At 47.6% G+C, this 22,137-nt stretch overlaps 1 protein-coding gene across 4 annotated transcripts in view; it reads right to left on the bottom strand.

Annotated features, from left to right (window-relative positions):
* The window catches only part of VPS13C (vacuolar protein sorting 13 homolog C), a 5,236,720-nt gene that overhangs the window by 3,219,155 nt on the left and 1,995,428 nt on the right, over positions 1 to 22,137 (bottom strand). For all 4 annotated transcript variants that reach the window (XM_069624493.1, XM_069624490.1, XM_069624491.1 and 1 more), the window contains one exon: positions 1,433 to 1,512. In XM_069624493.1, coding sequence (XP_069480594.1) covers positions 1,433 to 1,512 — 80 coding nt within the window. The remainder of the gene's footprint in view (positions 1 to 1,432; positions 1,513 to 22,137) is intronic.

The following is a 22,137-nucleotide window of genomic DNA, read 5'->3' as shown; positions in this document are numbered from 1 at the left end:
ACACTGCTATTGACAAAAGCCCTTTTTGCTTTGCCTAAATAATCGTGGATGGTTTCAGCATTTAAGACATTGTAACAAAACCTGATACATTGGTTCTTTACTTTCACTATTTCATAGTGTGGGTTAGTAGCATTTGTGACTTCAGATATGGTCTAGTTGACTTCACATCTATCTGGTCGTCACTTAAATGCTGTTTCTGGCATTCAGCTGTTATTGTTGTGTCTTGTGCCGTCTTCAGACAACTTCAGTCGACTTGTGCTGCCACATTGATTGGGACATCTAAAACATAGGTAAGTAAAAACTGGGGTCAGTGATGGGTGTATCGCTACAGGGAAAGTCCTGTACTTGTGTGCTTGGGCAGAGTCCTACCTGTGCCATACTTGTTTGGTGTGACAGGTTAGCGTTGAGACTGATGTGAGTTAATTGCTTGCAGCGCCGTCAGTGCGCTGGGTTTGATAGATCCTGTGCTTCTAGGATGTGCTAGTTCCGAGCCGGAGCAGCCTGAGAAACTTGGAAAGAAAAACCGCCGCGTTTTCCAACACAATAACGTTGCATTTATGTTTGCGGTCGCTTCAAAAGCGACCGCAAACATAAATACAATGTTTTTAAAGCTGCAGTTTTATTTTTAAGTTTTCCGGGCTCCTCCAGCCCGGAAAACTTAGAAAAAAAACCCCAGCTAGTGCTTATTTTTAAAAAAAAATAAATAGCACTTACCGAGATTCAGCTACAGCTTTCCTGCTCTGGTCTCCGGTCCCCGTCCTCCGCGTACAGCACTAATGAAGGGAAAGCCACCCAGCGGTAGCTTTTGTTTACTACAGCTGGCTGGCTTTTCCTTCATTAGTGCCGCAAAAGCAAAAGCCAGCACAGGAGGGCATCCATTTCACAAAATGAATGCGCCCATGTGCTTGCTTTTGCGAATTTTGAGCTTGAATAGCGAAAAATTTTACATAGGAAGTTTTAAAAAAGAGAATGCTAGTATTTTTTTTTATGTTGCCTATCTATTTTTTAAATAAAATGTTTTACTAGACCATGCCTTTAAGACTAGGCAGACGATCTGCAAAAGTAAGTCTAGGCAAAGTTAACAAATCATCACTGTGTGTCTCGGTCATGTGCCCTTCCACAAACCAGACCGACCCCAGTACGCAAGATGGAGCAGACAGAGGCTAAAAATGATACAGCGAGGAGCAAGGAGCAACATTTAATCACATATTGGTATCCTTCATGCCAATCAAATAACTCAAACTAGAAACACATTATATCCTTAACATCTTAAATGGTGGATGAGCATCACAGATTAGTATTGTTGAAATATGCATGTTGCTGCCTCAATGGTACATTTAACGATCACTATAACCCTGACTGCAAGCACCAAAAAAAGAATTTCAGAGAAAATATTGTATTCATTTGAAAGGAAAAGAGAAAGGATCCTTACCTTAATATATTCTGCTTTTAAGAGGTCAAGTCCATGGTTATCTGAACAGCTAATAAGGTGAAGTGGTTGATTTTTTAATCCTGCAAAATGACAGATAGAATAGTTATTTTGAAGTGTATTCCGGAAGGTATATGTTTAAAAAACTGATAAAACACATCCATACTTAAAGATGCTATTATGAAAAAGAGTATTACAATTGCCCACTTAAGTAAGGCACATGAGCCACCCCCAAAACATTGCGAGGGCTCTGCAGGGCAGAGAAGCCGGCCTGCCATAGTCTTTCTACCCGAGCCATGAGCTATCTGGTTAGCTGTACAGGATTGAAGCTTCAGAGTCCTCTTCCTGTTCCCAACACCATCCCCAGCCTGAGGACTTTTCATCTGACTCTGGTGAAATATGTTTGCTCTGTTTGTACACTAGGTGTGAGGCAGGAACCCTTACTTGTAGTCCACAGAGTGACGTAAACCTCACTCAGACAAGCTTCAGAACAAAGGAGGAGAGCCCAGAATCTGAAAGAACAATTACTTACCTGAGGAAATGTTCTTCTGATGGATGTTCCTCCCATGGATTTGTCATCTTAGATATACATTCTCCTGCAGCAGCAGATCACAAAAACGTTTGACAGCAAAGGGTTCCATGAGGCTTCATCATCAAGGATCCTCTGCACTGTTGTCGCATCAGGACGTGACATCAGCAGTGGTACAAAAAGCCTGCACCTCACCCTGTGACCTCTTTTACTTGTTTGTTACCCATGCTGTGGAGACTACACATTTATAAATTGCCTTATAGCCTTGAAGGAGATAGCAACGAGTGGGAGCTCCCTTAATGAGGGGCAGGCTGGGAGGGGCAATGAGGAATTCATGGCAGGAACATCCATCAGAAAGAACATTACCAGAGGGAAGTAATTTATTCTACTAATGGAGTGTGCCCTCCCACTGAGAACCTAGTGGTGAATATTTAAAATTATGATCTCTCGAAATTTGAATGAATGGTGTTACAGAAAGGTTTGTGTTTTGTACCCAAACATACAAAGGACACTCGTGCAGGAGAAGATTGACTTTTACAAATGAGTAAGAAAGACGACATTGAAACTATTTTCTGAGACAATTGAGGACTCAAATATACATGACGCTCCAGAGTTTCTGGAGATCCACCTATCCAGAACTCAACCATTAATGTTTTCCAAAACAAAATACTGGATGAGTTCAGAAAAATAAAGTTCATGAAGAAAAACTATGGGAACTTTACCCATCATAAAAGGTATGCTTTAAAAAACTGAAGGACAATAAGGATCCCATTTTCAAGCCAACTGACAAAGGTGGAGCGCTGGAGTTGATGAATAGATTGGATTCCATAGGGGAGGTTGAAAGACAGTTGTTTGACTCAGAAACATACATTGACATATCGTATGACCCAAAAGAGCAAGTAAGGGTTTTGAATGAATAAACATTGGAGGAGGCATTTAACAATGTGCTAATATCACACCATACTAAGTCATTCTTAAGCAAATGACACCCCATCATGCCGGTGATGTATATATTACCTAAGATACATAAGAGTGTTGAGAACCTGCCGGGAAGTCCTATAATAGCTGCCACAGAGTTTCTTAGAACCGTCGGCACAATAACTGGACCATTAGGCGTCTTTACACAAACATTGGTCATGAAGGAGGTCTGTAAGTCATTGAGTGGCTGCAGTTGTCGACTGACAACTGCCAGGCAGATAAGGATTTTGTACTGGCTCTCTTAAAGATTGTGTTGCAGAATAATTTCTTTAAATTTGATGACCAAACTTTTCTGCAAATCTGTGCGACATCTTTGGTGGCAGCCATGGTCCCAATCTACGAAAACACCTATTTTATTATTTGGAAACTGAAAATTTTCTATCGTCAGCATGATGGATGCAGTATTTGAAAAATTACTTCAGATATATACATTACATTTTTGGTATTTGGAAGGGACCATTACAGGAAATGTTCAATTTTTTTTCAATCTGGTGACTTGATATCCATGGTTTTTAACAAGCCATCGAATAGGAACAACCTACTAATTGAAAGTGTGCCTTTGAGTCAATTCATGAGGTACATGGGTATAATTTCAAGTATATGTTACACAAACAGATTAAAGATATGTTTTTGGTGAGGCAATACAACGTAGATTTTATTGAATAAGTTGCTAAATAGGTATTAGGAAGTCTCCGGATCATTGTTGGTCCCCAAGGAAACCAAAAAAGTTCCAATATTGGTTTACATTACTACATATTCTCTAGAAAGCAGGAGGATCAAACAAATAGTCAACAAAAAATTGGGATATGTTAAAACTGGATCCCATCATGGGTAGGGTTTTTGCAGCACATGTGCATGCGTGTGCATAGTAAAAGTTGCCCTGTCCGCGCGCCTTGTGCACAGCCCAGCCCCAGCAAAGCTCTTAGTACCTGAAGTGCGACACCAACGTTGAGAACACTGGGACCCTCTGGCCACCGCTGCGCTGCCCGTCACAGAGACCCCCTGTTCCAGAGGACCCCTCTTCCATCGCGCCGGAGACCTCTTCGGAGAGTGACCGGGGGACTCCTGGGTGCCCCTCCCGGCTGGCGTGCTGTATCTGGTCCTCGGGCGGCGCTGCCCGTCAGAGGGGTGTTGATCCGTGTGAAGCAGAGGACCCGCTGGGCCGACGCTGGGCTCAGTACTCACCATCTCTGTGGCCCCCTCATGACACTCACCTTCGAATCGCGTCACAACCAAGGGACCTGCAGTGGGTTCAGGGGGTACCCTGTACCGCACGCCTTTGTATTGGTGGTAACCGGTCTGCGGTGGAACTATAGGACATCGCCCGCTCTGTGGGCTCCCTGGTCCCCCCTCTACAACTAGGCTCCAGACCTCGAAACTCGCGGTGGATGTTAGGCAGAAACCTGTGCAGTTCCCTTGGAGACCACTGCAAGAAGATTAAGACTACAGGAGTAAGCAGTAAACCCAATTGGTAGCAGTTTGCACCACCCAGATTTACCTGGTAGCTGTGGCTGAGCAGTCAGACCTCTCTCAAGAAGGTATATAGAGTATACACAATAGGGCTAAAAATACAGTAGCACAAGCAAACACTGACCAGAGCTTTGGTATAAAAGTATATCATTATTTATTTAAAAACACACTTGTAAAAATACACTGGCACTAATATGTCAAGCAAGTTTAAACACAGTCACTATAAGTATATACACCTCCCTAGTGAATTATTCGACAAGTCTAGGTTAAGACACCACTTAATTAGCAAAACAGAGGTGAGCACGTAACCGTAGATGGCACTCCAATAATTTGGTTAAAAAGGGAGAGAAGTATAAGGAACTTATCGAGGCAGGTGCTGGGTCCACGGAACGTCTCAGGAGCCGATGGGGAAGAGACCTGGGGGAGGAGATAGACCCGGACCAATGGGAACTGATGTGTAAAGCTGCATCCAAAACATCCTTGTCCACCCAATATAAATCACATGCCATTAAACTCTTGCACCGATGGCAATACGATCCACTCAAGTTGTCCCGGATGTTCCAGACACTGAGCCCAAGATGCTGGCGAGAATGTGGAGAGATAGCCGACTACTGGCACATGTGGTGGAGCTGCCCACGTATAAAGGTATTCTGGGAGGAAGTCCTGACATGGATCAAGGATATAGACGGCATACAAAGGGATGCTGATCCACGTCTGATTCTCTTTGGATTGGAGAGGGAAGAGGACGGATGGACCAGACTCAGAGGTCTTGCCCCACAGTTACTCCTCGCAGCCCGAGCGCTGCTGGTAACAAAATGGAAATCCAAAACAGTACCAAGCAAGAGAGAATGGGTCTGCCTATCAACCAACATCTACACAATGGAGACGATCACTGCTTCTTTGCACAACAAAGCGTCCCAATGCGAGACCTTATGGTCAGACTTCCGGAGCAAACATCTTTCAGAGACGACGGACTCCCAACCAGAGGATGACACTGGACCCTAAGTAAAACGAAATCTTACAGCCCTCATTGAGAAATGATGTTGATCCCAGAACTGTAGAAGACCACATGACAAGTGGGAAGAACTCTATCCATTGCGATTATACCGATAGAGAAAATGATTGCCGCAGAGATGTCTGCCCAGTTAGGGGGAGGGAGGTGGGAGGGCACGGGCTATGTTATTTTGCCTGTTACAACCAAGGAACAGACTTGAATATAGTAACGATTTATTGAATGATGAGATTCTGATGCTGCTCCTCAAATGTAAACATATGCTAACAGTGATGTAACAAGTGAAATACTTCAACTGTTTTTTTTTCCGTTTTGTTTTTGTTGTTGTTTCAAAATCAATAAAACCAAATTTAAAAAAAAAAAAAAGGGAGAGAAAAGGCAGAATAGGAAAAACACAGCAAGTCAAGAAAGGCAGGGTCTACTGTAGAGTAAAAAGTTCATAGGCCAGGCCCACTCTTGGAGAGAGCAAGGCGGAATGTGCCCAAGATCACACAGTGGAAAAGCACTCAAAGTCTTTGCAGAAAAGTCAAAAGAGGTTGGATCAAGTCAGAAAGGTAATGTTAGCAGGTCCGAGGTCACCCCAGGATAGAGAGTCAAGGATTTACGGGACACCTTGGACAGTCTGTTGCAAGGGAGACCAGGCGGGACACAGTACCTGAAATGGTGAGAAAGCTCCAGCGGGGGCAGTTGTTCCTGGCAGCGGGTGCAAGTCGGGGCTTCGTCCAAAGGAAGAGAGAATCTCGACGTGGAGGAAAGCTGGAGGTCGTTGCACTGCCAGGGAAGAAACCAGCCGCCGAGTTTCCCGGTTAAAAGGTACGACCCTTTCATTCGCGGTAGTGGTGAAGCGTGGCTATCCGGCCGCCGGGGTGCTTGGCACGGGCGATTCGATCACGAGACGATCAAGGAAGGCGAAAAAGGCGAACTGGTTGGTCCCACCAGCTCAAAGGGAAGAAGACTCTCCTGGAAAAAGATCTCCTCTGTCGTCGGGAAAGTGGTGAGTTTCGTACAGCAGGGCTCCACCGGTGGTGTCGTCATTGTAGATGGCTCAGCTTCTCCCCTCTTTGGATTCTTTAGGTTCTGTGGCGACTTCCGAAGTTCCAGTCCCCAAAGCCCTGCTTTTATGCAGCAAAACCCCCATTCATCAGCCTAGCTGTCAATCAAACATGCTTAGTGGTGAGCCGGGCGGCTCACCACTGGGCCAATCACACAAGAGTGCGACTTGAGTTGCCAAGGCAACTCAGTCCAGAGTGCCTAATCCCCCTCCCACACATCCTGTTGACCCCAGACAGAGTGGCACCATTTGGAGGGCTTCTGTGGAGAAGCCTGCCAAAAAGTGGAACAAAAGGTTCGACTTGGGTTAGAGTTTCAGAGGCGAACACAAACGCCATTTTAAAACCGAGTCCTGGCAAAAAGACCCAACCGGGGAACAAATATTAAATAAATAACCCGGCGGTATCTTTAACATTGCACCAAAAAGTGGTGCGTTTAAAATGAATGGGAAAATCCCATAGGAAATATTCCGGTGGAATATTTCGCGAGGTATCCATTGCCACCAGCCAGAAACTCGACAAGGGGGGACTGGACAGTGCCCCCTTGGAAAAAAGACCCAGGGGCAATCGAATTACCCCTACCAGTACTTCCACAATATGATGGTTTGTACTGGTTCTGTTCACAATGTGAGACTAGTAAAGCCAATGGTGACTTTACATGCCCTGGGAGACAGTAGTCAGTCCCAGGGTATGGAGTCTATGTTTGGGGGTCACTATGACACCCCTGTGTTACTGCACTGAGGGTGCTGTGTAACACACATACCAAAAACACATGATGCCCTATGGAGTAAAAGACCCCATAGCCCATAAGACACATTATATAGTCAAAGGACATTCTCAAATCATGCCTAAGAGTGGGAGAAAAAGAGTCTCACTCTTAGCAGGAGAAAAAAATAAACCCCAAAAATCCAGCAAAGCTGCTGGGGGACTCACTAGGTTTGGGAAATTAGCCTTAACAGAGAATTCTCCCCAACAGTGGACCAGCATGGAGTGTGCTGTCCGTGGTGTTCTCTTCGGCGGGGGGACGCCTGCCTTGCCTTACCCCCTCTACACTGTGGGACCCCCCCAGCACTGCTGATATCCTCCAACCTGTGCGAGATCGTGCCGGCGCCCCGCTGAACTCTCAGGGACTTGGAAGCAACCACCTTACCAACGGGAGGCGGATGAAAATCACCAGATCCCACTGGCTTCACCCCATAAGCCTGTTTTACCGGTTGAGCGGGCGTCGGGCCTGTTGTGTGGGGCTCCGTGGGTGGGGGTGCGCCCCCGGGTTGCCTCTAAACTCCACCTGTGCGCTACAAGCCCTGCGGCACACCCAATCTGGCGCATTGAACCCCTATGAGTGATCCCTCTGTGAGGCGTAGGCACCCAACTATCATAGGTGTGGACTGATTGGATCCTCATTGCACACGCACAAGTTAAAGCTACAGCTATACTCCATAAAGGCGCTGACTCCCCTGGTATATACCCATGTGCCTGAACCTACGTGGGAGGGCACAACCCATCCGTAGAAGCCCACTGGGGGTCTGTGGGGCACCGGGACCACCTCCACTCATCTATCCTACTGTTGTCTGAGGCCCACCGGCTTCCTGGTACGCTTCACCCCCCCTCTAGCAGCTCCAACCTCCATGATCCCCCCTGCATGTCACCATGACTAAAGGAATGGGAGGGAAAAAACAGAGCTCCATTAACATGTTCGCAAAAACTCCCTCTTAATCGGCTGGGGAAGCACCAGAGCCCAAACCCACCAAGTCGACCCTCCCGGCCTCCGACGACTCACGAAAGATGCTCGAATACATATGTGAAGGGTTCACTACTCTTCATACCAAGCTAGATAACATGAACCCATGGAAGACTTTGTTGAGTGCACACTGCTATCACTGCTAGACACCCCGAAGCTCTCGCCGCAGTTCGCAGTGGAAAGAGCCCACTGTTCCTTGACAACAAAACCTAGACCTGGCGCGCCTCCGTGCCCCATCATATCTAGGATCTTAAATTTTTGCGATCAGTATGCCCTCCTCAGGGCGGCGAGAGTCAAAGGTGAACTACTTCTGGGATTCGCAAGGATCCACTTGTACCCTGACTTTTCTGTAGCGGTGCAACAGGAGCGTAAAACCTTCCTGGCCGTTAAAAAGAGACCTATACCCTGCCAAGCTGAGAATTGAAAACTCCAATCAGATGTTGTTCTTCACAATCCCGGAAGAGGCCTCCAGATTCATAGAATCTGTAACGCCTCTGTTTAAAGTCATGGCTTTTCAATTGATTCCTTACTAGGCGAGAGGCCTCCCCCACCCAAACAAGTAGGAGATCTATGTTTGTTAGCAATGCACAAATGGTTCAACCTGTTTTAATGACATGCTGATCTTCACTCCATAAGTTCCTAGCTATGCTACGTTTGTTCCTTTCGCTAAGCACCACCAATATCCTTAAACTCCGGAGCATCACCACCAGGCCAGCTCTCAGGCCCCCAGGCATCGATGCTGTTGGTTTTGTTGTTGGTATTGGGGTATTGGGTTATCATTCCTCTGGTTGGGGGAGGGATGTGGGTGTTGGCGGGACGGGTCGGGTGTTATGAAAAAAAAGCTTGGCGTCCACGAAAGAAGTAGAGCATGAAACAATACCTGGTCGTTTGCATACTGGCCGCGATATACGGCCATATCAAACTCATTTTCATTGGCTACCACCCCTTTGGTGGTTAAAGCTCAAGCAGTATCTCCACACGGATAGGTGATAATAGCCTTACGTTCATGAGCTGGAATGTACGGGGGTTGGGAAATTATAAGAAAATGAGACAGTTACAACTTCATGTCGAGCGCCACAGCGTTAAAATCCGGTGTTTACAGGAGATGCACACTCGTTCTGAACAATGTGAAAAATATGCTAAACTGTGGGGTCCCTAGAGGTGCTATACAAACTACTCTACCCAAAGTCGGGGGGGTTATGACTCTGATCCATAGAAACCTTAAATTTACCTGCAACTCCTCACGAGTCGACCCACAGGGTAGATATGTGCTGCTTCAGGGTACCCTGCCGAATAAGGAAGTGGTTTTATTAAACATTTATGGTCCCAATGTTGACGACCCCGATTTCTACCTATAACTAGCCACCCTCTTGTAAAGCTTTCCCCTGATCCCGATCCTATGGGCCGGCGATTTCAATACAATATTAAACGTTAACCTAGATAGATCGTGCTCCAGACCCCGCCAACTCTGAAGAGCAGCCTACTCTATTCTGACGGCACTTCCACGGCTTGCGATTGTAGACGCATGGAGACTCATGTACCCCGATTCCCGAACATATTCCTTTTACTCCACGGTACATGACTCACATTCTAGAATCGACAGATGGCTCATTTCAGACACATTCATAAGAAACTCAACCTACCTACCGATTCTCCCTAGAATCCTCTCCGACCATTCACCGGTGGTCATCTCTCTATACTGGGGTCAAGACCACAATAGACTTGGACTTTGGAGGATGAAACCTCACTCCCTCCTAGATGCAGTCTTAGTTCCGAACTGGAGTCCTCCACTGAAGACTTTTTTTAACTCAACACCAATTTGGTCACATCACAGACCACCCTTTGGGAATCATTCAAAGCCTACACCAGGGGTATCGCCATCTCCAAAGAAAACGATATCCTGAGAGTGATTTGTGCTGATATTACAAAAAGCGAATCGACACTCGCTACCCTTGAGGCCCAATACGCTGTACGTCAATCCCCCGAGACCCTGGCATCATTAGGAGCGGAACTGGACACGTTTCGCTCTTTGGCCGAGCGTGAGGTGAGGTTCCTGGACAACCCTAGCCTTGTAAGAAAATATGGGGAGGGAGAACGGCCAGGTCGAATTTTAGCCAGGCTGCTCCGCCGAGAGTTCGGGGCCCCCAACATACCGGCGATAGTAAGATCCGATGGCACCCTAGCCACATCGCTGCAGGACATCAACTCTGAATTCTTGGCTTTCTACGAATTCCTTTACTCGAAACCTGAGTGTGTCCCGACAGCAGAGATTTATTCCTACCTAGAGAGCCTTCCTCTCTCAGTTCTCTCTGCTGAAACCAGAATCTCCCTTGAGAGGCCATTCACCCCTTAAGAATTCTTAAGAATTCTCAGAAGCCATCAAGTCATTATCATCTGGTAAATCCCCAGGCTCGGACGGCCTTCCAATCGAATTCTACAAACAGTTCAAATCCCTCCTGATCCCTCACTTGATGGCCCTGTGGGAGGAGGCAGGCGAAGTAGGCAGGCTCCCACAGACCATGATAACGGTCCTCCTCAAACCCGGCAAGCCCCAACCCAATGCGGCTCGTACCGACCCCTCTTACTGATAAACTGACGTCAAAATCTACGCCAAACTATTAACCCTATGCCTAGCCTCCTTTATGACATACTTCATCCACCCAGATGAGACGGGATTTTTCCCGGGTCGTTCCACCTCCTTGAACCTGAGACGTCTGTTCAACGTAATTAGTAGAATCAGCCCAGTGGCCGCCACACTGGATATGCAAAAAGCATTTGACTCTATGTTGTGGGAATACCTATGGCGAGTCCTGACAAAATGTAAATTTGGACCCAACTTCCTCTCCTGTGTTAAGCTACTCCGGTCCGGTGGCTAGGGTCCGCACGGAGGATAGATGCTCCCCTCTTTTCCAAATAGCCAGAGGGACACGACATGGCTGCCCCTTCTCTCCATTAATCTTTGCCATAGCCATGGAACCCTTTGTCGATGTGATGCGGCAGTCCTATGCACACAGAGGCTTGCGAACAGCGGGTCACTCGGACATTATCTCCCTATACGCCGACGATTGCCCTTCTTTATATCCGTTCCCCTGCTACCAACCACTCCCTGATACTGGAGGATGTGGTCCGCTTCTGACACATCTCGGGACTGATGGTAAACTGCTCTAAATCCCCCCTTTTCCCGCTCACAGACTGCACACATCCCCTTCCTGACCTAATGGGGTTCACATGGTCTCAATCTAAATTCACTTACCTTGTGGTAGAGGTGGCACGCTGCTATGAGGTGCTACTTGAAGAAAACTACCAGAACTATCTCACAAACCTAGGTACAAAGACCTCGGGCTGGGCGAGACTCTCAATCTCCCTAGCTGGCTGGATAGGGATACTAAGGATGGTTGTATTACCCCAACTCCTATATAGGTTCACCAATCTCCCCCTGTGGCCTGGCGATGGCTTATTTCAGGCGTTAACCCGCACAGTCAACACCGTCCTGTGGCACTCTGGGGCAGTCCCTCTTAAACTGGGGACAATGACCACTCCCATGGAGAATGGGGGATTCGGCGCCCCAGATTTCCTCAGGTACTGGTTAGTGGCGCAATCCCAATTTGCTTCACACTGGTTCAGCACTCCTGACCCCCCTCCTCATGTTATGCTGGAGGGCCGGCAGTCAGTGATCGGGATATCCGCTCTCTCATTCTCAAACCCACGCCAGCTGACCCAGAGTCAGCTGATCCTGTTGCTAGTACGTCTCTTGCCCTTTCCAAAATTTGGAAACTGCTAGATACACCCCACCCCTTCCACGGGGACCTGCCACTGTGGAACTTCCTCCCAGAGGTCCCACGTGTGCCACAGCCTAGTGTTTCCCGGTGTCACGATGCCCGCTCCCGGGGAGCCGGCTCAGGCCCTGCGTCCCCGAAAGCGGACATCAAGTCCCCAGGGAAGGTCCCAGCAACCCCTTATAGGGGCCCTTTGGACAGCGTCCTGGCGCCTATGGCGCCAGGCTCATAGAAAATGTCAGTCCTGGCGCCATAGGCGCCAGGCTCATTATGAAAGTGTTTGGGTGCACTTACCTGATGCAGACCATGCTGCAGAACCCCGGCCTCCTTGAGGCCTGAAAGGAACTACTTTACCTGTGGGACTCATTTACCACCCGGGCGTGGTCGGGGAAGGATACATACCCGATTGGAGGAAGGACACATTCTAGGAACTTCTTCCAAGGCTATTTAAACCACACCCGATCAGCCACACGTGCTTCGCGTTGTTCTGCATCTAGCAGCTGGACGCTCACCGTGTCTGCTCCTGTATCTTGACTTCTGCCACACCTGCCAGCATCCTGAATCACCTGCAAAGGAAGGGAACAAGAGAACAGAAGAAGGAAAAGGCCTCACCTGCTAAATCTGCATCCCAGAGACATTTCGCCGACAATCCTGAAAAGGAAGACATTTATTTTTAAAAGCACATCGCATCGATCGCTGCAGCGCCGCATTCTACTCACCTTTACAGGGCGCCTCCATGTTCAGCAGCGACCATCCGGATTCGCAGTCGCGCCCCCGCGCCTAGGGAGAAAAAGACAAGAACAAAGGTGAGAGAAAGAAGTGAAAAGGGAAGCTAAAACTCCATGTCAAGACTTACCTGTTGGGTCATTCCCTTTTCATTTCGGGTCCGCGCCGCATCCAGGCATTTTCGGACCCCGGCCCCTAAGGGGAAAAAGACATCAGCGTTAATGAGTGAATGAAAAGACATTACCAAAACACTCATTAAAGACTTACCTGATTTCCACAAGGATTTCACCGCTCACCTCGGGTCGGTGCCTGTTCCCCGGCATTCCGTACCCCGGCCCCTATGGGGAAAAAGACACTAGCATTAGAACATTAATGCATGGACACAAGGGGAACCACTTATAGAATAAACTTACCTGGAAGCCAAGCAAGTTTGGTTCTCACCCATCCGAAAATCCAGTGACGTAACTGGATACCAACGCGCCCCTGCATCAGAAGCAGGATGGAGAGCTCGTCCTTCCAGACCCCAAGGTGAGACGCTACGGGGAAGCACAGAAGGGTTTTGAGGAGGGTGAGAGGGGTAAGTGGGAGGCCGATTGCATTACCCCGCAGACAGTTAACCCCCTATTCTCACCTACAGAAGGATACTTCTGCGAGTCAGACAAGCCAGATCTGGGGCCCGGTCCAGTCCGTCTTCCGAACCCTGCGCATCACCTTAGACGAGGTCACAGCAGCGCGAACCAGGCCAGCGCCCCCGTGGGAGTCAGGTGAGCGTTACAGAACGCGAAGCCTTCCTACAAATTCCCACCCTGGCGCTATGGAAACTTCTGAGAGTGATCAGTTGGCCCAATTACTGGGGGAATTACGGGCCGAAGTACATGCCGCTCGTCAAGAGACTAATGCCCTCAAGAGGGAATTAATAATATCAAAGGAAAGAACTGATGACCTGGCCAGACAGCTTTTGCAAGGTCAAGCTGGACAAACTCCTCTACCCTGTTCCGGAGGGAACCCCGCTCCTGTGGTTCCCAGTAACCCTGTGCAGATTAATCTACCTGGAAACATGCCGCTGGCCCCACCTGAACGCTTTGCTGGGGACCCCAAACGATTCACCGTAGTCATGAATCAGTGTCGTTTGCACTTCCTATGCAGACCTGGGGCCTTCCCTAATGATCAGACCAAAGTAGCCTTTGTATTGTCATATCTCAGCGGCTGCGCTGCCGATTGGTCAGTTCCACTGGTTACTCAAGATGACCCGATTCTCCGTGATTTTCAAGGATTTCAAGCAAGCATGGAAAGGTTATTTGCTCGACACTCTCAGGGGGCAGGCTCTGGATGACGAACTTCTATCCCTGCGACAGGGCAATCAGGACCTCCTATCCTATATTGCAACCTTTAATAGACTAATTGTGGAAACGGGATGGCCAGAGGATAAAAGAGTCACGTTATTTTATCGAGGTCTACGCGGAGAACTTAAAGATGTCTTGGCCCAAGTTGTAAATCCGCCCCAAGAATGCACAGAATATATAGACTTAGTGGTCCAATTGGATCACAGACTTCAAAACAGAAAAACAGATCGGTCCAGGTTTGAGACCCGGGTGTTGGTCAAGACCCACGCTAACCCCAAGGGAGTTGATGTCTCTGAGCCTATGCAAATTGGAGGGGTTAAAGAACCCTTAACTCAAAAGGAACGTGAAAGGAGGCGGCAGTTAAAATTATGTCTTTATTGTGGGAACTCTGGACACTTTCTAAGAGATTACCCGGCAAAACCGCCCCGAAAAGCGGTAGGAGCCGCTGATAAAAACCATGAAGACTCTGTTTCGGGAAACGACTCAGCCCGACAAGCGTTTGGGTCCGCTTGCCGAGCTTGAAAACTAACTCTCAGACCTCGCATTTCATTGTGCCAATGGTTCTCGTAGATCCAGAAAAACCTAAGCGGTTGCATGCAATAAAGGCATACATCGATAGTGGGGCTATTGGAAACTATGTGGATCGTGAATTGGCCTCTAGGATTAACCTCCCTCTCTGTCCTAAAACCAGCAAAGATGTCATCACCACAGTCGATGGAACTGAAATTGCCTCTGGACCGGTAACACATTCCACTACTGGTGTGACTCTTATTGGTCCTGACGGCCATCGGGAGGCAGTTGTGTTTGATGTAATCAAGGCTCCACATTTTCAGGTTATTCCTGGAATTCCTTGGTTAGAGACACATAATCCTCGAATTAATTGGCGAGCTAAGAGAATAACCTTCCCGGATTGTGCACAAATATGCTACCCAGAAAACCTGAAGATTAATCTAGCATCTGTAACCTCTGCCTCCATGCAATTACCTCCGGGATACCAGGACTTTCAGGACGTCTTCCAAAAGGAACAGGCCAACACGTTACCTCCTCACCGATCGTACGATTGCCAAATCGATCTGGTGCCCGGTGCACAACCCCCTTGTAGCAGGATTTATGCCCTTACCGAACCTGAGAACCTGCATTTGAGACAATATTTGGATCAATACCTCGCCAATGGTTTTATTCGCCCGTCAAAGTCCCCGGCATCCTCGGCTTTGTTCTTCGTGCCTAAAAAAGAAGGCGACCTTAAAACTTGTATCGATTACCGCGCATTGAACCAGATAACGGTTAAAAACCGTTATCCTCTGCCTCTGATTCCTGAACTCCTTGACCAGGTGAAGGACGCTTGCATATACACCAAGTTAGATCTCCGGGGGGCATATCATCTGGTGCGAGTAAAAGAAGGCGACGAATGGAAAACAGCCTTCCGTACAAAATATGGATTATTCGAATACCAGGTAATGCCTTTCGGGTTGTGCAATGCGCCTGCTGCCTTCCAATTCTTCATGAATGATGTCCTTCAGGAACTCATCGATGTTTGTGTTGTCGTCTATACCGATGACATTCTAGTGTACTCCTCTTCGGAATCTGATCACAGAAAACACGTTAGGGCAGTTCTGGAAAAACTGCGCCAACACAAACTATTTGCTAAACTGAAGAAATGTGTTTTTCATACCACAGAAGTTGAGTTTCTCGGTTTCATCCTGACACCCAAAAGAGTCTGAATGGACTCAAGAAAAGTGGATGCCATCCTCAAATGGCCATCACCTAGCTCTGTAAAAGGGGTTCAAAGCATGCTCGGCTTTGCCAATTTCTATCGCAGGTTTATCCCGGAATTTTCACGCATAGTACAACCCATTACTGCACTCTTGAGGAAAAATAAACGTTTTGAATGGTCTGAAGAAGCCGAGCAGGCCTTCCAGGATTTAAAAGCTAAGTTTACCTCCGCACCTATATTGAAACACCCACGTCCAGATCTCCCGTATGTCATCGAAACTGATGCATCCAGCCTAGCCATGGGAGCAGTTCTGTCTTAAAGAGATCCTGAAACCAACCAACTGCATCCCGTAGCATTTTGGTCCAGAAAATTCTCGGCACCAGAGATTAATTACGCAATCACTGACAAAGAACTGTTAGCCATAAAGTCCGCTTTTAAAGCCTGGCGGCATTACCTGCTTGGCGCTCGACATACCATCACGGTGATCACTGATCACCGGAATTTACAGTATTTGAAAACCACCAAGGCTCAGTCATCACGGCAGCTCCGATGGGCTTTGTTTTTCGCTGAATTTGATTTTGTGATTACCTATCGACCTGGCTGCAAGAACGGCAAAGCAGACGCCTTATCCCGAATTGGAATGGGAGAATCTGATACAAACTCAGAACCAGTACCAATAATTCCCGAACAGAGAATTCTAGGCATGACTTCGTTACAGACGCTTGAAGACTTTCAAGTCAGAGTGAAACAACTCCTGGACCCTACAGTCCTACAGGATTGGATACAAAAGGGATAAGACTTTACCATAGATAATGGTTTACCTTATTAGCAAGGACGCTTATTCCTGCCGCACAAGGATTTACACGAACTAGTTATTTCAGGTTATCATGATACATTAATAGAGGGACACCCCGGTATTGCCAAGACAATGGAAAAGGTGAAACGACAATTCTGGTGGCCCTCTTGGCGAAAAGATGTTAAATCTTTTGTGATGTCCTGTGGTGTTTGCGGCCAAAATAAAGGTCAAAAGAAAAGACCAGCCGGTCTCCTTCAACCTCTAGACATACCGCCAGCACCCTGGCACACCCTATCAATGGATTTTATTACGGACTTGCCTCCTTGTTCGGGATACAATACCATTCTGGTAATTGTGGATTTGTTTTCCAAAATGGCCCACTTCATTCCTTTGAAAGGTTTACCTTCAGCTTCTGTCCTAGCCAAAGAATTCCTCGAAAATATTGTTCGGCTACATGGATTCCCATCTATACTAATCTCTGACCGGGGAAGCCAATTCATTTCCCACTTCTGGCGCAAATGTTGTCAAATGGCACAAATCGACGTAAGATTATCGACCAGTCACCACCCTCAGACCGATGGTCAGACCGAGAGGACAAATCAGACCCTTGAGCAGTACTTACGGTGTATGTTACAGCAATCTGAAAGCAACTGGAAAGACATTCTTTGGATAGCCGAATACGCATATAATAATTCGGTACACTCTGGAACTGGCCATAGTCCTTTTTATACCTTGTTTGGACATCACCCTCGAACCTCAAACCTCGACTCACCTCAGAACCTCGGAGTGCCCGCAGTAGAACATCTGCATTCTACCATTACCCGAGCCTTCAAAGAGGCAACCACGCATTTACAACAAGCCAAGAGAAAATACAAGGATAATGCCGACCTACATCGGAGTGAAGCACCTCCGTATCAGATTGGGGATCAAGTGTGGTTAGCTACCAGACATTTACCGCTCAAAGGGCCTCGAACTTTTAACCCAAAATATCTGGGACCTTATTCTATTACAGCAATAATTAACCCAGTAGCGGTTAAACTTGATTTACCAGCTAATATGCGAATTCACCCTGTTTTTCATGTGTCACTTCTGAAACCAGTGGTCCCCGGAACCCGACTACTCAAACCTCCAGAACCTATTCAAATAGATGGGGAACCCGAATTCGAAGTGAAGAACATTTTAGATTCAAAAATGTTTAGGTCAAAGCTTTTCTACCTAATTGATTGGAAGGGGTACGGACCTCAGGAGAGGTCGTGGGAACCCAGTGACCATGTGCATGCATCTCGATTAGTCAGGAAATTCCACCGACTCTTCCCAAACAAACCAAAACCCCCGGAGGGAACAACCTTGGGAGGGGCCTTGGGGGGGAGTGCTGTCACGATGCCCGCTCCCGGGGAGCCGGCTCAGGCCCTGCGTCCCCGAAAGCCGACATCATGTCCCTGTGGAAGGTCCCAGCAACCCCTTATAGGGGCCCTTTGGACAGCGTCCTGGCGCCTATGGCGCCAAGCTCATAGAAAATGTCAGTCCTGGCGCCATAGGCGCCAGGCTCATTATGAAAGTGTTTGGGTGCACTTACCTGATGCAGACCATGCTGCAGAACCCCGGCCTCCTTGAGGCCTGAAAGGAACTACTTTACCTGTGGGACTCATTTACCACCCGGGCGTGGTCGGGGAAGGATACATACCTGATTGGAGGAAGGACACATTCTAGGAACTTCTTCCAAGGCTATTTAAACCACACCCGATCAGCCACACGTGTTTCGCGTTGTTCTGCATCTAGCAGCTGGACGCTCACCGTGTCTGCTCCTGCATCTTGACTTCTGCCACACCTGCCAGCATCCTGAATCACCTGCAAAGGAAGGGAACAAGAGAACAGAAGAAGGAAAAGGCCTCACCTGCTAAATCTGCATCCCAGAGACATTTCTCCGACAATCCTGAAAAGGAAGACATTTATTTTTAAAAGCACATCGCATCGATCGCTGCAGCGCCGCATTCTACTCACCTTTACAGGGCGCCTCCATGTTCAGCAGCGACCATCCGGATTCGCAGTCGCGCCCCCGCGCCTAGGGAGAAAAAGACAAGAACAAAGGTGAGAGAAAGAAGGGAAAAGGGAAGCTAAAACTACATGTCAAGACTTACCTGTTGGGTCATTCCCTTTTCATTTCGGGTCCGCGCCGCATCCAGGCATTTTCGGACCCCGGCCCCTAAGGGGAAAAAGACATCAGCGCTAATGAGTGAATGAAAAGACATTACCAAAACACTCATTAAAGACTTACCTGATTTCCACAAGGATTTCACCGCTCACCTCGGGTCGGTGCCTGTTCCCCGGCATTCCGTACCCCGGCCCCTATGGGGAAAAAGACACTAGCATTAGAACATTAATGCATGGACACAAGGGGAACCACTTATAGAAAAAACTTACCTGGAAGCCAAGCAAGTTTGGTTCTCACCCATCCGAAAATCCAGTGATGTAACTGGATACCAACGCGCCCCTGCATCAGAAGCAGGATGGAGAGCTCGTCCTTCCAGACCCTAAGGTGAGACGCTACGGGGAAGCACAGAAGGGTTTTGAGGAGGGTGAGAGGGGTAAGTGGGAGGCCGATTGCATTACCCCGCAGACAGTTAACCCCCTATTCTCACCTACAGAAGATACTTCTGCGAGTCAGACAAGCCAGATCTGGGGCCCGGTCCAGTCCGTCTTCCGAACCCTGCGCATCACCTTAGACGAGGTCACAGCAGCGCGAACCAGGCCAGCGCCCCCGTGGGAGTCAGGTGAGCGTTACACCCGGTGGGCCGAGGCTGGGTACGAATCGCTCTGGGACATCTTTGTCCAGGGACACTTCCTCGAATGGTCACATCTCCCACACTCCCTGAGGCGGAAACCATCCACGTGGCTCCAATACTCATCTCTTCGGAAAACCCTCAAAATGAAATACCCCAATTTCCCTACGATACCACCTGATGACCCCGTTATTTCGGAGCTGTGTACCTTCAACTCCTCGAAGGGGAAGGTGTCCAGACTGTATGCCCTACTGCAAGCCAGAGCTTCCCCCTAGTTTACTATATTGAAACACAAATGGGAAGAAGATCTGGGGGTGGAAATGACCGATGAGAGCTGGTCCCGTATGTGTGCATGCACCCATAACGTATCATTCAACTCCCGATTCAAGTTAATACAGTTCGAAGTACTGCACAGATATCACCACACTCCGAGCAGCCTGCACCATATGTTCAAGGAGCTCTCCCCAAGATGCCCCAGATGTGGCTGAGATAGTGCTACATATATTCATATGATCTGGTCCTGTCCTCATATGCTTTACTATGTCCACTATGCTAGAACATACCATCGACCCGTCTCCAGCATGGTGTCTCTTCCACGACTTCCCTGAACTGGGTCGTGACTCTAAAAAACTGGCTGGCCTCTGCATGCACCTTGCTGTGTGCTGCATCTTGATGTGCTGGCTCCGACCCAGAGCACCTACACATGCACAGTGGCTCAGAGCGGCCACATGGGCTTCGGATACAGAAGAATCCTGGGCTAATCAGCAACCAGCACACTCGAGGCCCAGAGACATCTGGATGAGGTTCCGCACCTACAGGTCCTCCACATACACTGACTCGGACGCGGAGTCCCCCATCCCAACCCCCCCCCCCCTCCTGTGACCACTTCATGAGCTGTGGCTTCTCAGCCCTCACCGTTACAAGTGTATGTTTCAAGTTCTATAAGAATGAAGTGTGTGCATGCACTGTACCTGTGCTGTATCCACTGTATATGATTGTAGCTTTTGCTAATGTCACTTGCTTCTTTTGGTGTTGTCAAGCAGAAAAATAAAGGTTTAAAAAAAAAAAGAACGTTTCAGACAAACATGATCATGTATGCTGCAGATTAGTCTGGGAGAATATGGTACCCAGACCTTCTAGATATGGACATTTGCCTTCCACATCTTCCTCAGAGAGTCGACTTAACAAGAGTGAGGTCTGGTTCTCATCAACACCCTCAACCTTCACACCTGACTTCTGCGAGGTTGAGATAGAAAGACTGGGATCTCTGAAGATGTAATGGAGGTGTTGCTCTCAGCTAGAAGGCCAGCGAAAAAAGCCCTAATGAAGCTGCCGATTGAGGATGTTTTGCAGCTGGTGCAGGGCCAAGAACATGCATAATTTCCCGTGCAGCACATCTATGATACAGTCCAACCTTTTCCACAGGGTGGCTATAGTTAAAGGATACTTATCTGCGCTCTCCACTTTAAAAGGACTAATAAATACTTTGCCCCCCCCCTTTTTGCAGTGCTGACCTGCGACCTAAATCTAGTACTTACCTTTTTATTTTTTTATCAACTATATTTAAGTTTTGGAGCATTATAAACATATAAACATCGGAGAACAATTAAGATAGATATGTATTACTTCATACACGTCGGTTCAGTGCTAATACTCATATATAATAACCATGTAAAAACAAAAATCAAATGTCAAATTCCCCAACCCCCCCATCTTTTAAAATCAAAGGTGAAGAAGTGTGCTATTCTATTCTGTAATTTCAGTCAAGAGGATCATTTCATCTTGGTCCTTGGGTTCCTCAGATGATAGGTATTGCACAGAGTAGTCTGGGATTAAAGTACATCTGTTCCTTGTCTTTCATAAATTCGTGTAGTGGTAGCCAAATGTTCAGGTATTTTGAGTAAGAGCCGAGGGCTATTGCTGTCACCTTTTCCATGGCCATTACCCCCCCCATAGCCGTACCCACCACATAGCCACTACTGGCCCATCTTTATTCTTCCATGCCTGCGCAATAGTGATTCTAGCAGCACTCAACATATGTGTGATTAGAGTGGCTGTCGAACCCGAGTTTCCATAGCATCCCTCTACTATTCCCCAAAAGTACCACCAACGGATCAAAGGGATTTTCCACACCAGATATATCTTTAATGTGACTCAAAGTTTCTTTCCAGTAGGTTTTTGTTAGTGGGCAGGACCACCACATATGAACAAGGTTCCCAGGTTCTCTGCAATTCCTCCAGCATGTAGCCCAATATTCTGGGTTGATGGCATGGAGGTGTCCAGTCAACTGGTCGACTGCAATTTGGTCGACTGCAATTTGGTCGACACCATTTGGTCGAATGCCAAATGGTCGAATTTTTTTTTTTATATATATATATATATATATATGTGTGTTTTGTGGGTTTTCGTGTGTGGAAAAAAAATAAAAACGAAAAAAAGGGGGTTGGGGGGGGGGGACCCCCCCAAAAAAAACCAAAAAATGGGTAAAAAAAAAAATTCGACCATTTGGCATTCGACCAAATGGTGTCGACCAAATTGTCTGTCGACCAAATGTTTTCGACCATTTGACTGGTAACCGGCATGGATGCGTATTGGTGTCATGTACCATCGGAGACAGAGCTTATATGCCGCTTCCTTAATCAAAGTACATTTAGAACTTTTGGTGGCCCTGAGCCAGATGCGGCCCCATGTGTCCCCATCAATTGGTCTCCCCAGATCGGCCTCCCACTTCTGCATATAGTTGAGTTTTTCCTCTGAGTCCCATTCCCCCACCAAGCGGTATAGTCTAGTAATT

This window comes from Ambystoma mexicanum, chromosome 11, assembly GCF_040938575.1.
Source record: "Ambystoma mexicanum isolate Mex_15411 chromosome 11, UKY_AmexF1_1, whole genome shotgun sequence".
In the NCBI taxonomy this organism is placed as follows: domain Eukaryota; kingdom Metazoa; phylum Chordata; class Amphibia; order Caudata; family Ambystomatidae; genus Ambystoma; species Ambystoma mexicanum.
Note: the sequence above shows the minus strand (reverse complement) of the source record. Positions and strands in the feature narration are given on the sequence as shown.